This window comes from Rhamphochromis longiceps, linkage group LG23 (genome assembly GCF_057381845.1).
Source record: "Rhamphochromis longiceps isolate RC_006_pf linkage group LG23, R_longiceps_female_GT1.1, whole genome shotgun sequence".
NCBI lineage: Eukaryota > Metazoa > Chordata > Actinopteri > Cichliformes > Cichlidae > Rhamphochromis > Rhamphochromis longiceps.
The window spans coordinates 40,744,421-40,761,052 of NC_140578.1; the positions used below are offsets into that span (position 1 = coordinate 40,744,421).

At 45.6% G+C, this 16,632-nt stretch overlaps 1 protein-coding gene across 2 annotated transcripts in view; it reads left to right on the forward strand.

Moving 5' to 3' along the window:
• Positions 1–237: 237 nt before the first annotated feature.
• Positions 238–16,632, forward strand: part of nrp2a (neuropilin 2a) — a 64,653-nt gene continuing 48,258 nt past the window's right edge. Inside the window, exons 1-2 of one of the 2 annotated variants that reach the window (XM_085398524.1) lie at positions 238–1,162; positions 10,160–10,337. In XM_085398524.1, the coding sequence (XP_085254650.1) occupies positions 1,087–1,162; positions 10,160–10,337 (254 nt within the window). In that variant the 5' untranslated portion in view covers positions 238–1,086. The remainder of the gene's footprint in view (positions 1,163–10,159; positions 10,338–16,632) is intronic. The other variant, XM_085398523.1, reaches the window with a different exon arrangement.

Here is a 16,632-nt window from a genome sequence, read left to right on the forward strand (position 1 = left end):
TTTTTTTTAATCTCGGTCTCATCTGTGGAAGAGTTAATATCTGTGGTGTCTTTTGAAATAGGATGCATCTGTTTATGTGTGTGTGAGTGAGCGAGTGAGGGAGAGCGTGCCCCCCCCCCCCCCCCCCCACACACACACACACACACACACACACATCCTATAACCGGCGATCGACGGGAGGGGGCGGAGCCGAGGCGCCGTGACTGTAACGCGATAGCTGCTCAGCTCAAAAGCGCGATCACTCACACACACAGTGCACACACCTCACAGGCTGGACCCACGCTGCTGTCGGGGCAGAGCGCAGGCTTCACGGAGCCGTTACCAGAGAGAGGAGCGAAGACAGCAGAGAGGAGAGGTGCTGCAGGAGGAGGCACGGCATGTTCGTTGTTTCTGAGGATCCAGAGCGCGCTGCTTTTCATTTATTTCATTACTTTTGTGCCTCGCTGGGAAGCAGCTTCGGACTGGGGTTTACGTGGCTTTGAGAGCTGTTACCGTTGGACTTTTTTTTTCTTCGGGTTTCTTATAACGCTCCTACCGGAGAACCAGCCAAACCCTCGTGTGCGTAAAATCCGCGAGCGGGAGGACGCAGAGTTATAGGGAGATACCGGGACAGGGAGAGTCCCCCTCATCGGTCAGAAGTTGGCGCACCCCGGAGCCTGCTGTCCTGTCCGGACTCTGCGAGGCGCAGATATCCCCTGAAGCCTCCCAGCTGCGGAGCGCACGCAGCACTGATCAAGGAGTTTGTTGATTCACTGTGGGTTTTTTCTTCTTCTTCTTCTTTTGGATGCGGTTTGGTGGCATCGCTCCGCTAAATGGACAGAGTCAAAAGGACAGCGCTTACAAAATATTCAGATTTTTCTCAGTGACAAGTAGTTGGCACACACTTTTCTCCACCAATGGTTTAATAAACACCGTGGGCTTTTTACTACAGCGGTTTAGTTTTCACTGCTGGTCCCAAACGGCTGTGGATTTTTCTTCTTTTTTTTTGGAGGAACGGAAGCATTTCAATCCTGCGAGGTGGAAACATTAGATACTTGAAACTATCTACAAGTTTTTTTTGGTTTTTGGTTTTGTGTGTGATTCAACATGGATTTTGTGTTCTCGTTGGTTGGATTCTTAATGGCAGTGTGCCATGTGTCGTTAAGAGTCAGAGGACAAAACGGTGAGTTTTTTTGGTTACTTCTTGATTTTGACGCACTCGTGATCTGAGTCAGCCAAAACAGCCTAATTGACACTAAACGTTGCTCTAAATCACGGGAACGTGTTTTTACTATAAGCACCACATTTAAGTATCATCTTCTCTTGGTCATTGTAATTGCTTTTATCCTTCAAATTCATTTCCAGGTCTCCAAGTCATATGTTTCAAATTATTTCAACACACAAACGCTCCCATGATAAAGCTGTTGATGTTTTATTCCTGCTAAATATGGCAAATACAGCAGCCTGCGGAGGAAAGGCTCTTTATTTGTTTTGTTTTTAAATGTTTAGATCTTATGCACTTGTTTCATCAAAATCATACTAAACATTAAAAACTGAAAGACATGGATGCGTTCATTAAATATTTAGAAAAACGGAAAGTGGAAATTGTTACGCTTAGAATAGTTTGCCGTGAAGCGTGAATGTTAAATTTAAACACGATGTTTATCCAACCCGTTCTCATCAGTTGTTTTCCTTTGATTAATCATCTCTGGATATAAACTAACCCCACGCCTGATTAAAATGCTTTTGCGCACATCGTGATGAAAACGGCTAAAGCTGGGTGAAGAGCCTGCGTCTCACAGAGCCCGTGCGTAAAAGCGTACGAGCTTCAGTTGTGTTGACTAATAGGATCACTATCTTCATCAGCCACCACGAGTCTCTCCTTCAGTATCTCCTCGTGCTCCTCCGGGTTGTCTGGGCAGGGTGAAGCCAAGGCTGAGAGCTCCAGGCGGCGTAGTGGCACACCGCCACCTCTGCGCTCTTAGCCGTCCAAAAGAAAAGAAAAAACCGCAACTAGGAAGATAAGGAGCAGCATAATAGGAGCCAGTTGGTATGGATTTAGAGCCTTGTTTTAAGATACTTAAGTAGTTTACTGTTCAAACAGAAACGGCACTGTGGTATAGCTTAACCACATGAGTCCTTTGTATTCTTCAAAAAAAAAAAAAAGGGGGGGGGGGGGGGGGGGAATAAATTTCAGGTTTCACCATGTGGCATAAAAATCAGGGTGATCGCGATGCGTTCGATCGCCGGCAAATAAATGAGTGGATTACAAATTCACGCGTGCCGTTTCTTTACGCGGACAGAAATTGTGACAGATTTGAAGCTGCTGCCGGTGGTTGTTGTTGGTGGTGAGCAAGGCTTGTCTTACCATACAGAGAAGTGATGCCACTGGTGGGATGACACATGGCCTCACGCTCGGCTCACTCGTTCCTGTCTCGGATTGTTGACGCATTTACGGTGGCACACTTTTTCATATTTATGTGCGCTTTTCTTCGCCGCTGTGGTGATCAGGTGGCATTTCGCAACCCAAAACTGCTTTATGTCTTTCTTTCGCGTGTCTGTGATTCTCAGTGCTGGCTTTTTACTTCTTAATCATCATGCGCTGTAGTAAGATGTACATTTTATGCGATCTGCATAAGTAGTCTACTGGGAGTAGGCGGGCTGGGGAGCTGTCCGTGAGCTCATCATGACTGCTCAGCCTTTACAATACCACCCGCTGGCGTGCCTCAAAACAAAGCCAAGCTCTCTCTTCACTTCATTTGCACCCATCTTCTTTTTTTTTTTTTTTTAAAGCTACTTGTTTTAAATAGGACAGCTATCTCAGACATCCCTCTGAATGTGTGTGTGTTTTTCACTGGCTGCGCATGTACCCGTTGATCAGAGACAGATGTGGGCCTCTTGGCAGTCATCAGGCAGGCAAGAAGCTGGATCCCCCCCTATTCTCTCTCTCTCCCCTGCCAAGACACTGCACCACATCTCCCTGCCTCTGTACTCCCCTCAAGAGCCACATTACACACAGATGCCAGAGGAAAGAGAGACTGACAGATAACAGAACAGAGACAGAACAGGGAGAAAGCGAGAGCAGCATAAACAGAGAGACAGGGGGAGTGGGAGAAAGACGGTGACTCCAGAGTTTAAGAAAGCACAGAAGAGTGACCGAGCCATAGCACGAAGGCAACAAAGAGGAGGAACGCTCAGAAACCAGATCAGCTGAGTGGATTCTGCATCAAGCGGCATGGTGGATGAAAAGGACGACATCAAAGTGTGCAGGGGTCAAGAGTCAGATCGCATCCAGGGTTCATGAAGGGACAGCGTCACGTAAAGTGGGATAAAGCCCCAGCCACAGGGGTGAAAATACTATCGCAGAGATCCTCTTGTGAATGTTAAGCACACAGAGTCACGTTAAAGTGTTTCATTTTCTAAAGAGTTGCTGTTTTGTGATGACAGAGTCCATCTGTGCTTCGGCAACTTGATACATTTGCAGCAGCAAAAGGTTTCCCCTAAAATGTAATGTTATGGAACGAGCAGATGCACGCCTGAGGCATCCCAGCCAGGAAACTCTTTTAAGTGTAAAAATCCTACGAGGTGCCAGGGTAAATGATCCACTAAAGATGTTCAGCGCTTGGACAGGTCATGCTGTGGACTTCTGTTTTTTTTTTTTTTTTGTTTTTTGTTTTTTTTTTTGCTGGTGGCACCTTCACCCTCATTACAAAGCACCATTTTTTGTGTGTGGTTCTTCCTCAGGCAGTTTTCTGCTGCAATATTTCTGCACGAAGAAGAGTCACTTCCATTCCACTTGTCCTGTAATCACAATAGTTTGACTCGCTGACATGTGCATTAATTACTCCTTACCACAAGCATTAATATTCAAGCCATTAAGCAGCTCATTTGCATGTTTATTGAGCGGGCGGCTGTGCATCCTCTCCATTCATGGTATTGACTTCTTTAGAAGTTGGATTTCTATTATTTAATAATATCAGCTCCAGGGTGAAAAGAACTTAGTCCTTTGCATTTCTCTGTACTTTAATCTGAAAAAAACAAGGTCACCTCTCTTAGCATTCATAGCCAAAGACAAACCCAGCGGCCCGTTCAATACCAGTCAGGTATGAGAGTCACAGGCTCGCACAAAGCCCTTGAACAGCTCACCACACTCAGGGTGAAATTAAATACAAGACCCCCATAAATAAAACAGAGCTGGGTCTTTTCAGTCTGTCGCATTAGCTGCACATGGGGGGGATCTTAGCGGGCGCTCGGGGACTGGGTTTTTAGGTAGGGAGCCATAGGGGGTCAGCTTTGTCAAGAGGCAGGGTGTTTTAGAATCTACTGCAATTCAAACCGCGGGTTCTGAAAAGAAGGAAGCAGTTCAGGAGTGTAAATTTAAAGAGAAGAAACTGCCTTTTTTGTAAGAAGTGTAATTCACCCAAAAAGAGGTTACTTTTTTTTTTCTTCCTTTTTTTTAAGCAGTCAGTTCCACTGCAAGGTAACACTCTGCAAGGTGGGGGGTAGAGGGTGCTAACAAATCACCAAGACTCCTGCAGCAAAGCTCAATTCTTCACAGCTTTCCCTTGCTGATGTAGGCTCGCTCCACCTTAGACGGGGAAAATCTTTTGTGAAAAGTGCTTCGGTGGTGCAGGTTTGACACTGGCGCGCAGAGCCGAGGGGGTGCACCGGTGGGGGGAGAAGGAGACGTGATACAGTAGCCAGGTAGCGTTTAGGATTAGGCCCACACCATTACCCCCCCCCCCCCCCCCTCCACCCACCTCCTGCTGAAGGCACCAGTGACCATCTGTTTACTCGATTGATCCATTGATCCATTGATCGGAATGGCCAGCGCTGTGCATTTAGCTGATTAACGTGGGGCACTTATCCTGTTAGGGAGGGAGGAGTAGAGAAGGAGAAAGAAAAGGGAGGCAAAGAGGATTTGGGGATATTATCTGCTTTTGATGTGGCTTTTGTTAGTTCTTAAAAGAAATAATCCCCCTTTAAACACAGTTAACAGTGTTTAACAAAAAAGCCATTGTCAGCAACTGTTGCGTTTCTTGGAGCCGACTGTTATTTGCTTTTGGTCAGGTTTCACAAGCTCAAATCCACCTAAGCATCAATGCATGCTAGTGACCACTGAAATCAGGCTCAGCTTTCAGCGGAACGCCGTCGTTTAGCTACAGCGTATTTGATTTTAGATGTAAATTTGACGCAGCGTTGTGTAAGTGAGGGGAGAGATTTCTATGCTTGTTTTATGTTCACAAGCACAGACACAGCCCCCCCTGACAGGAACAAGAAAATGTTATGGGCGTCCAATCAGAATGCAGGGAATGAATAAAGGCGTTAAACTGTAATCCTCAGGTTTATTTCTACAGACTCCTCAATCTGAAAGGAAACGACGACAAGAACAGAGCATAAAAAAAGTGAAATGAGTCTCAAATGTCTTTCTGAAATAAAGTTATTGGTTAATTAAACTAATATGAACGTGGAATAAGAAATAAAGAACCAGCTGGATGATAGAAGTGCAACAGTTCTTGTCTCATTATTTTTATATTTCTGGTCTATTAACAATCTTGCTGTTTCCTTGCATGCATACACCTGTACACTTTACCTGCATCACATCCATGGCCAATTTGGACTCACCGATTAGCCTAACATGTGTCTTTTGACTGAGGGGGGAAGTCGGAGTACCTGGCGAGAGAAAGCATGAGTCTCTCTCTCTTAACGCTTTTATTTTGAATACGGCAACAAGAAACATTTGAAACCAGCATATTGACTAAACTCAACCATCTATGACTGGGTGGGCCACGCTCCCTGCTGCTGAGGCGCACACTGGTTTGACCTAAAAGGTCTTAAAGCAGGTCCCCACCTCTTCATCTCCCTCCCTCCTTTGGCCCAGCCTAGTGTCGAATGGGTGAGATTAAAAGCAGTCAGAGAGACAACCCCATGCTCTTCTCTGAATGTCTGAATGCATGAGTGCTGCCCACTCACTCCCCTCGTATTCCCTCACTCTGGGTGATAGCACTTTTTAATTAAGGTGGGGAAGCGGGGAGGGAGCAGGTGCAAGGGACGGGACGAGAGACACTAGGAATGATGGAGGGATTTATCAGCGCCTCTCCTCGCACTCGCGGCTTATCCCAGAGCGTGACGCCGTGCCTCCCCGATAAGGCAGCTAATAGAAATAAGAGCGGCGGGACGTGCAGCCGAACTCACACATGCTGCAGAAACCTGAGCTAAGACATGCAGACGTATGCACATTTTCTCAGATAATGAAGATAAAGGCAATCGCATTGGGTGCGAAGACGTCTCAGGAGCGACTAAAAAAGAAATGCGCGCTCACACTCACACAAAAGTCATTAATTAATTTCATTGATACAGTCTGCGCTGTGCTTTATGTCTTTTGGATTTCAGTTCCATCCACTCAAAACGCAGCTCTGCAAACATACTCTTAAGACTCACACATGCATAAAAGTGGCATTGTTCATTGTAATAGGGCCTTGGTCCATGCATGGTAGGGACATATGCAGCACTTTGTGTGTGAGTGTTTGTGTGCAGACAGATGGGCTGCTCTAGTAGAAGAGACAGTGTAATTCGTGGAGCTCGCTGGCAGCTCCTGAGTGCTTCCCCTCTGTTACTCATCCAGCACCACAAGTTCTGTTCACACCCAAACATTCTGCTTTAAAGTGAAACACACACACATTTGTACCATATAAGCATCCTCATAATGGCGAGCTATTCAAAAAATTAGAAGAGAATACACACACATCTGTCACTTTCCTTCTTCTATTTAATTTTTTTCTCATCAGCCGCAAACAAACACCCACCAAACTGCACACACGCATGTTTGCCAGTGCATGTGTGTGTGTGTGTGTGTGAGAGGTGACTGACAGAGGTTTCCCCCTGGGGGTCGGGATCTGCAGGACAGCACCGGATAGCAGGCATGTCTTAATGAGGCTCGTCAGGCTCTTTTGCGCTGCACACACGCACCCGCTCCTTTCTCCATCTTTTCTCTCTCCTCCTCGGCTGCCTGTATTTTTTTCCCCTTCCTCATCACCTTTTGTCGCCTCCTCCCTCTCCCCGCGCCTGTCACTCCTCTCCCTCGCTCTTCCCACCTATGTGCTCACCACCGCCCATCATGAATCAACCCAGCCTGCCGCCTTCACCCCCCCTCCGATCAATCTTTCCCCTTCTTTCTCAATCCGTGTTTTATCCATCGCCTCGCCATCAATCCTTCACCCTTCCTCACAACCCTCTGCTCTTCTTCATCCTCTTTCTTCACCCTCATCTTCTCTGTCACATCTCCCATTTTCCTTTCCTACTGTAATCCTTTCATCCCCCCTTCTCTTCCCACTCATTCTGTCATTTCTCCTGCATCCCTCCTCTTCATCCTCCTTTGGAGGCCACTGAATGGGCAGCTCAGAGGAAAAAAAGTGTTGAGGCTGCAGGATTCTCCCCAAACGACTTAATCTGCCGAGGCTCTGCACGCTGATAGCCTCTTGCACACCGTCCCCTCCATAGGCTTCCCAACAATGACTGTCTGTCTGCACAGCCGCGGCAGATAAAGAGATGTCTGTGCATGTGTGTGTCTATGTGTGTGTTTGTGTGTGTCTCGGTCTTTCTGTCTGTCTTTGTCATTCTTTCCTATCCCTGCTATCTTTTTGAAAAATTTCAGTTAGTGATTTTTTTCCTCCCTCCTGTGATTGACAGGCCCTCTGCGTGTTTTTGGAAGTGAGTTTGTGTGTGTGTGTGGGTGGTCCTTTGAACATTGTGCAGTGGCTCTCTGTGTTTCCGTGTATTTATACGTGCACCTAAACGCGTGGGCGTGCGTTAAAGCATGTATTCATGTGTGCACTTATGGCTAAAATTGCGTGTGTGTATATTTGTGCAGTAGTTTGTATCTGTGCGTACGCAATGTGGGCGGCTGGAGTCATGCGCTCCCATGAAATCACCGGCAGCTCTGTGTGTGTGCGTGTGCCTGATGTGAGCGTGGGCGTTGCTCCTCTCCAGTAACAAAGTAAGGAAGCCATCGCAGCTCTATCAAATGTCAGAGAATCTAAGTGTGCCTTTTAAGCACAATAGGCGGTGGAAATGTCAACACTTGAAGGGTCTATTACACTTCAAGCCTTTGGTGCTGTTTTTTTCCCCCCTTATCTTTCCTTCTGTTTCCTTTATTGGTGCTTTCACAGAAATTTGAAAGAAACAGGCAAAAATATCAACCCATTTATGTCAATAATGGATTCATTCCAGTAGCTGAGTGGTTAAGGCCAACGTTTAGTGACACATTGTTAATGCCATATGATTCATGTTCCTGTCTCAGCTCCTTTCCTTCCTCATATGTATTCCTATGAACGTCCGCTACTGTAGTGAAACAGGATTTGTCTGTTGTTGCGTTCAAAATCGTGTTGGTTATTAAAGATCTCACTGGAGGATCAGCAAACATAAGCTAAACAAGGGATTGCCAAACAGGGATACAGTTAGCCCAGAGTGTACTTCAGGTCCTTCTAGAAGAATTATCTAAATTAACTTTCACCAGGACAAAAAGAACTGAATGGAAAGAATCAGTCAAATCTTAAAGAAACGCTTAACAAGTCATGACTTTTCCCTAAAATACATTTTTAAAGAGTCTATCCTAGTCTATTTTTTTTCTATCCCTTGGAAGATATACTTCTGCGGTTCTTCCATAGATTTCAATTTAGGATTCTTTGTCTCTTTTCACTATCTGAACGTCTCTCTTTGATTATGTCTTTGGTGCTTCTCTCCATAACCAGCAGGCACATGAAAAGATTAGCTCAACTAATAAGAAAATCCAAAAAGAGTAAGAATTGAACCGACCCGAGCAGTAACTTCTTAAAGTAATGGGTAACCGGTAAAAATCAACACAGAAAATAGATAAGTAAATATGAAAGATTATCGTTAGAAGTAAAAGCAAACATGAAGTTAAATAAAAGTAAAATGTATGTACAAAGTGTTACAATAGGAAGTTAAAACAATGGATAAAAATGTTAGCTAAAAGTATGGTGAAAAGCTAAAGTTGTTAGCTAGCACTATGCTATCCAAACAGAATTTTAAAAGATTTAACAGGTAAAATTGATCAGTAATCATAAAATAAAACATTAGAACCATTGTGGATGAAAGCAGTTTGGATTAATCTTAGAGCTGTGGTGGTACATCAAATGAAAAAGGTTGGGACCATCTGAGCTAAGCTAGCTCCTGCTGTTGTCGTGGTGCCCCTGTTTTTTTTTTTTTCTCTAAAATTGATAATATCTCAAATCTGTTGCAGAGTAAGATTAATAAAGAACCAATATGCACAAGGCTGCCGGGCTTTGTGCGTGGATGTGTGCAGAATACTCATATATGTTTCTTTTGTATGTGCATGTGAGTTTATGTGTTTAGCATGTTTGTGGGAGATAACGGAGAGAGCGAGAGCCGCCGTGGCTCACGGGGCGAAATCAGAGAATGGGGTCTTTTGTTAGCGCGTTAGCTTTTCATTACAGAGTAGGGGTGAACCCCAGAACCTAGCTAGACAGGCCGTCTGCGTGTCACTTCCTGTCTAAGCCTGCAGAGCTACGCTATTGGCAAGCTATTGTTCCTGGGAGAGCGTGATAGGATCAGGGAATGTGTCCTAATGTTTGCAGATTGGCTTGCAGGAGCAACAATTACACTTGGAGAACGCTCCCTATGGGGGAGTAGGGAGATAAGAGCCTGGGTGTGGAAGAGGGTGAAAAAGGCTCGGTGTGTTTCTCTGTGTGTGTGTGTGCGCGCGCTTTCACCAAATGCAACAGTAATGATCTTTTATTGTTTTAATAGCTTACCCATGTGGCGCTGCTTGCATTGAGAATCCACAATGGAGAAGTTTTTCCAATTTCCTCCTAACTGACAGCCTAAATTGCTTTCTTTTGTTTTACTGTTCATTTGTTGCTCATCACATCTTCATATAGAGAAGCAAGGTAAATGAAGGGGCGCCCACTGAGATGCTGCACTAGGGGAGCGCATCATTTCCTCAATCTTTTTTATTATTTATTTATTATTTTTCAGTGCTTTAAATGAGTCTGCCCCTGCAAATGACGCTGTGTAGAAATGCATCAAATTATGTTTAAAATAAAAACATGCATAAAACATTTTTAACCGCTCCTCTTCGCCTGCTTTATAGTCAGTACCTCCCAGCACCTTCTAACTCACCTTTCTGTCTCTTACACAGCGCCGGAGTGCGGAGGTTTGCTAGATGCCAGCGAGGCCGGTTATATCACCTCCCCTGGCTATCCTCTGGAGTACCCCCCACACCAGAACTGCCACTGGATCATCACGGCGCCAGAGCCCTCGCAGCGCATCGTCCTCAACTTCAACCCCCACTTTGAGATCGAGAGGCTCGACTGCAAGTAAGACGGGAAGGCCGGGGAGGGGGGAAGGAGCTGGATTCGGGTCATAATGGTGCAGTCCATAAAACCCACTCTTTTCTGTCAGGGGAAAATTGGCTTCACCAGTAAGATGGTGTGCTATTATTGTGGCTGAATGATGATTCATGTTGACACGTTCATTAGTATGCTGCGAAAGCATCCGTATCTCAAACAAGTAATTTCCAGTTGAGGCGCACAGATTTTTACATACTGTTATAATTCAGTGCCGGGTGGTTTGGCCCAATTCCAGGCTGCTGAAACGTAATCCACATTTTGACCACAACAGGTCAATCGCAAAGGAAATTTTAATTGCAGATTGCAGGCTTCCTGTGAATAGCAAACCATTAGGTAGACTGTGGTTTTCTTTTTATATTTTCTGACATAATTATTTATTCAGAAAATGGAAAGCACATAAGCTCCATGTAGAAGCACATAACCATTAAACTCATTTTGTCCTGGATGCTAGTCGCCGTCTCCCAGGCAGTTATGGGGGTTAAATTCCTTGCTCAAGGGCACATCAGCTGCAATATCAACCCTCTGTGTTTTAGAGGACAGGAAATGCTGCTCATTTCCACATCCCAAGGTTTTCTGCTTCTTTCACACACTCTTGAATACAGACGAGGAAAAACAGGTCGCAATAAAACAATAAAACCCAAATGGAAAGAATGATTCAGATAGTTTAATAATAAGTTCCTGTGTTATTTCCGCTGGTTAAGCTTTAAAAAACAAGCGTTGTCAGCCAGGATGTATTTGTGTTTTATCCTGCTAAGAACCATATAAGGTGAGGTTTTTAACCTTCTGAAGAACAGCAGACTACTCGGGAAGATTTTTGACAGATGTAAAAATTTGAAATTTACTTTTGAAGGCATCAGCCAGCATTACCCAGACTATAAAGCTCTAATCCCCCCTCCATCTGATAATCAAATGCCAAGCAATATTTGGAAGTCGGCGTCTGCTTTTGGGCAGTAAAGACAGAATGATAAGATAGGATGTAAGAAAATGAATCATGATGTATTTTGAAGTCAGAGATTGGAGGGTGGGCCGAGAGAGAATAAACAGGGGAGGCTTTAAGAAGTAATAGAAGGGAATGAGACCCAGCTGTTTATCTCGATATGAGCGAGTTGGTCAGTTTCCTTTCTCAGAGACATAAATAATCCAAATCATATGGTCTTCTATTGTCTATGACCTCAGAGGAAGACAGTAGCGGGAGGGTGGAAAAAGCTCCCAGTCTCTACTGTTTAATTCAGTTTTATATACAACCAATTTTGGTCAAACGATGAGTCCATTTGGTCAGTTTATCAGTGCACTTTCTCTCTCTTCTCCACTCGGTAAATTGAAGAATTAATAATGGGGTTTTTTTGCATTTATTTTATTTATTTTTTGCATTGTTCGTCTACAAAGTGCTTTGTCTGGCTGGGAGAAGGGAAGAAAAACCAAACCAAAATAAAAAAAAACGTTGCTTTCATGAGCGCATGAATGGCCGCTTTGGTTGGAAAATGTTTTGTAATATTTGACGGGTTCTTTTCGCACGGTAGCGCCGCAACGGCATTGAACTTGAAATGTTATTTTGATGTCGCCGCCTTTGAAACTCCAGGTTTCCGTCGTGTTTTTTTGTTGTGTAATTATCTTTTTGCACTAAAGCGCCTCTCCGCTTTGACACCAGCATCGCTGTGTCGGCAATGCGGCGTGCCCGCACTTCCTGCTGGACTGGTAGAGAGGGAGGGAGGGATGCCTCAGCTGTTGATAAGCAGTGTGTCAGGCAGTTTCTCACAGCCCAAGGCATGCAGGGCAGGAGGAGGCTGAGGGAGGAGGAAGAGAAACTGAAATACCCCCTTCTTCTACTTCTTCTTTTTTCCCTTCGGTACAGACAATCTTATTAGGATGGGGTTTTTTTTAACTTTTTTTTTTAACACACGCCTGAAGGGGACAAGGCCTCGGCGTGCCCTCTAACACACACTCCCACTCAGTCTCCCTTCATCCTGTATGTATGAATGTGTGAGTGTGAGTGGGCGTTTATGAGTGAGTAACTGTGCAAGCACGTTTTGCAAGTTTGCACGGTTAGCATCCCTCTCTATCCATCACACCTCTGGTGACCCCCACCCCCCAGTTTGGAAAGAAATAGGGAATATTGCCAACATGTTTTTATGCATCACCTTGAACACCAGTGTGCCCTTCTGTGTTTTGTAGAGAACCCTTTAAGGCACAGAAAACAGCAAAATAGGGCTTGATAATCCTCCTCTCTCCATCCCGTGTTATGCTTTTCTTTTTTTTTTCTTTTTTACACGGATTGATCCAGGCCCTGTAGCGCTGTTACGGGTTGCTTCCTTTTCTTGCCTGTATGATTAGGCATGGCGGTGTGAGAGAGTGAGCAGAGAGGAGATTTTTGCATGTTTTCACGGTCCTCTCTGCGAGGTTAGGGCAAGGGGAGCCAGAGGGCTTTCCAGGAGGAGGGAAGGGCTCGGTATCTCGGCCGGGGCTGAAAATCTGCGTGACAGGTGGGATTACAGAGATGGCAGAGCAGAAAACCGAAGCGGTGTTACCTGAAAGACGCAGGGCTGTGGTGTCTGGACTGCTGATCATGGAAGCACGCAGGAAACGGGGGGAAAATGGTCACATGAAAGGCTGAACATATGTTTTTGGATATGCTTATAAAGCACACATGCACGTGCGCTATTAAGCACGCAACCTGTCGGTGTAAAAGTGCTCATCAGTCATCACCTCACCACCGCCACCCCCACCCCATACCAAGGCACTTTAGGCCTTTATAAAACTGAGAAAAGTGCTTGGTCAGCTCAGGCAAGGCTTCTGAACGCTAATATCCCCTGCCAGCTGGTGATTTTCCCTCGGCGGGTTCAAACAGTCAGTACTCGTGCGATGTAACGAAGCCAAACACCGGCTCGACTGCAGCAATCAAATCGTGAGCCTTATGCAGGCGCTCCATGTCTGAGGTGGCACTTTAATTCAGGATTTCATTTCAGGGGGAGTCCGGCCATGTGCCAAATAGCTCTTACCTCCAGGCTGCCAGCCGATTGATGCGAACTAAATGTAATAAAGGCTAGATGAAATATCAGGCCCATATCTCTAATGCAATCTGCCATCACCAAGCCCCAGGATGCTACCTAGTGATATACCAGGAGTCGAGGAAGGGGAGAGAGAGAGTTTCTCTCCAGCTCTCTTTCTCGACGTCTCCCTCCTCCGATTTTTTCCTTCCCTCCATCTCTCCCTTTGTTCTTCCTCTCTCCCTCTCGCTCCCGCCCAAGGAGGTGTTTTATTTTTATGCACTTGAATTAAACATTGAAACGGGTGGGTGCACGCGCACACACAGACACACACACACACACAGACACAAAAACAGTCATTCAAGAAGATCCATTTCTTGCACTTTTTCCCGGTTTTTATTTTCTCACTTTTATTTGGTTATTTGTTATTGAATGCAGTCTGCCTGAGGTGGAAAGATTTTATTATATAACTTTATAACTCTTCAGACACACAGCTAGACACCCCCCACACCCATCCCCACCCCCCGGGGCTTGTGACATGTCTGGCCACAGCGAGAAGTGCCACCAACACACGTACCAGCTCTGTGTTTCTATGCATGATATCGCCTTTTTGCTAGAGCTCGAGGGAGGGGTGGGATCAATGTCTGTATTCCGCTTGTAATGGGAAATCTATAAATGATCAGCAATAGCCAGAGAGGAAGGAAAGTAAAGAAGGCGCAAAAAGGGAAAGGGAAGGATGATGGCTGAGGATGAAAGGAAGGACAGACGAGCTCCCAGAGGTCATGGCTAAAGGAGGGAGTTGTTCCAGGATCATATCTGTCAACATCTGGCATTTGGCCTACAGTTAGGACACAATCATGGTCATCAGCGTCCAGCAGTCAACACAGCTGCCGGGATTTAATGATGATATAATGGCTAACTGGTACAATTAACCATAAAAACCCAGCATGTGATTAGGATAGCCCGGTGCAGCTGCAGCACTGTTGTCTCTGTATTCATCTGTCACAAATGTAATCAGAGTTGATGAACTACGCCGCGGCGCGAGGAAAGCACAACGTTCAACATGCTTCGATAGAGGTGAAACGCGTCCAGCGAGAGTCAGCAGGGTCACGGCTTCAGTGCAGACAGCGTTTATAGTTTGATGCTTCCGATCGATGCTGCACTAGAAGGTCTGGGGCTGAGCCTAGACGGTCTGTGGTCAGTGGTTTGGCCCGAGTCATCTGTAAGCATGAACTCGTGATGGACAGCAAGGGGGAGGGCGGCGAGGCATGAGGAGATGAGAAGGAGAAGTGCTGTTTGTTTTTTGGAGGGGGCTAGATTGAAGATGGCAGGCCCCCGCGGATCTGCTGGGATTTCGCTCGCAGCATCTAGTTAATATTTCAGAGGCACTTATGGCTTATTAGAGTCCCCTTTGCGGGTGGGAGGGAGTGTGTGTTCAGATATGTGAATATCTGGGTGTGTGTGCCTTTGCTTAATTTCTGCCTCTGCTTGTGTAAATCGCGGCGAGGTGGACGAAAGAAAGCCAAAGACAGCGCCTCATTGTTTACTGGATGGGGGTCTTGAGGTTTCTGTGAGCTCTGAGAAGGAGAAAAAACGGGTGGAGAAACACAGGCAACAGGAAGGGGGGAAATCATTTCAGCCGACGGCCCCGAGTGTCTGAGGGTACGGCCAAGTTTGATTTCCTGATGCTCGAGAACAGCTGTTCCCCTTTTACCAGCATAAACAAAATAAATCAAGGAGACAGTGACGCACCCGTGGCAAATTACGTGTTGATCTCTTACATAGTGCTGAAGTTCCCAGAGAATGCTTTGTGTAGGCACTGAGAATAAACTAAATGAAACACATACACAAAGCTAGCTCTTTTACAGAAGGGTGGTTAGATGAGAACTCATGTGCTGATTTCACAAAAGATGCAGGAGGATGGTACCAGCAAGGACTGTAAATGTATATAGCAGATCCCTAAAGGGGAATGACAGGACTGACTGCACATTATTGCATAGTGACCACTAGCAGGGTTAGTAAGGCCACAGAGGCATAAAAGGCCTATAAATATATAAGCAAGCAGTGCTCTGCAAAAAGACTTAACACCTAACAAAGGCTTGCAACCTCATATCTCTCCACAAGCTCCTGCTTAGAAGATCTGCCTAAATGAACACATCAAGATTAATGTTGGCTTTGAGAAGTTCCCAGATTTCACAGTAACACCTGCTAAATGATGGGCGATGATAGCGAATACGGCGGACCGTCGACTCTTCGCGAGGTAGGTTGTTAAATCTGCCCCTTCACATAAATAGTGCTCATTCTACTACTCTCCTCTAGTAAGGCCAAAAGGTGCCATACAAGCACAGCTTGCATTGTTTAATGGGACTGATTATTGTCAAATATGTGACAATAAATAAATCTTTGCTACGTAAACCTCATAAAGGATGTAATTTAGATAAAGTGTCATCATGTATAGTAATCTTCCAGAGCAGCTTCATTGTTTACGATACCGTCAGCACCCAATTTGGCATCTCTTAAAAGAAACCAGTACTGCTCGTACCAGTTTCGTCTTTAGTGGTTTCTCGATTTTTTTGTAGCCTATTTTTACAGTTTCTGCTGTGTGTGGTGTGTATGTATACTCGCTTTGGGCCTGCGTTTGGTTGTACTGAGGCACTGCTGCCTGCAGGAAATGTCCCCGGTCCCCAGCAAACAGCAAAATGTGTGAAAGGCACAGGGGTGTCGTGATATATGAGATCAGAGGAAGAGAAGACGTGTCTGGGCTGGTGCAGAATTACTGGCCTTTAAGGGTTTTTAGTTTCTTTAACCTTCTCCCTCTGTTCCAGCTATATTCTATAGGGGAAATGAGGGAGGTCGAAACTGCTGCCCCCCATAATGGTTCCCTAACACAGGGCTGGTCGTGCAGACCTAGACAGACCACCAGACAGACGGAAAGTTGAGGATGGATGGTGTCAGACAGAAAGGCGGAGTTTGAATCAAAACAATTCCTAGAGGAATCTGGATCTGGATGGGGGCTTTCTGCTTCCGTGTGTGTGTGAGAGAGCGGGATGCGGCGCTAATGCGTACCTTCATGGGCGCAGATGTGCGAGTGCGCATGTGCAAATGATTTATGTGTGTGTCTGCGCAGTGTCCTGGAATGCAATCAAGTGTGTGCTTGGGAGAGACAGACAGTGGGCTCTCACACGTCAGGTCCTCATGCAAGTATTCATCAGAGCCTGGGGAGAGGCTGAGCGAACAGGTCAATAATCACATCTGAGGAACACTCACTCACTGACGCT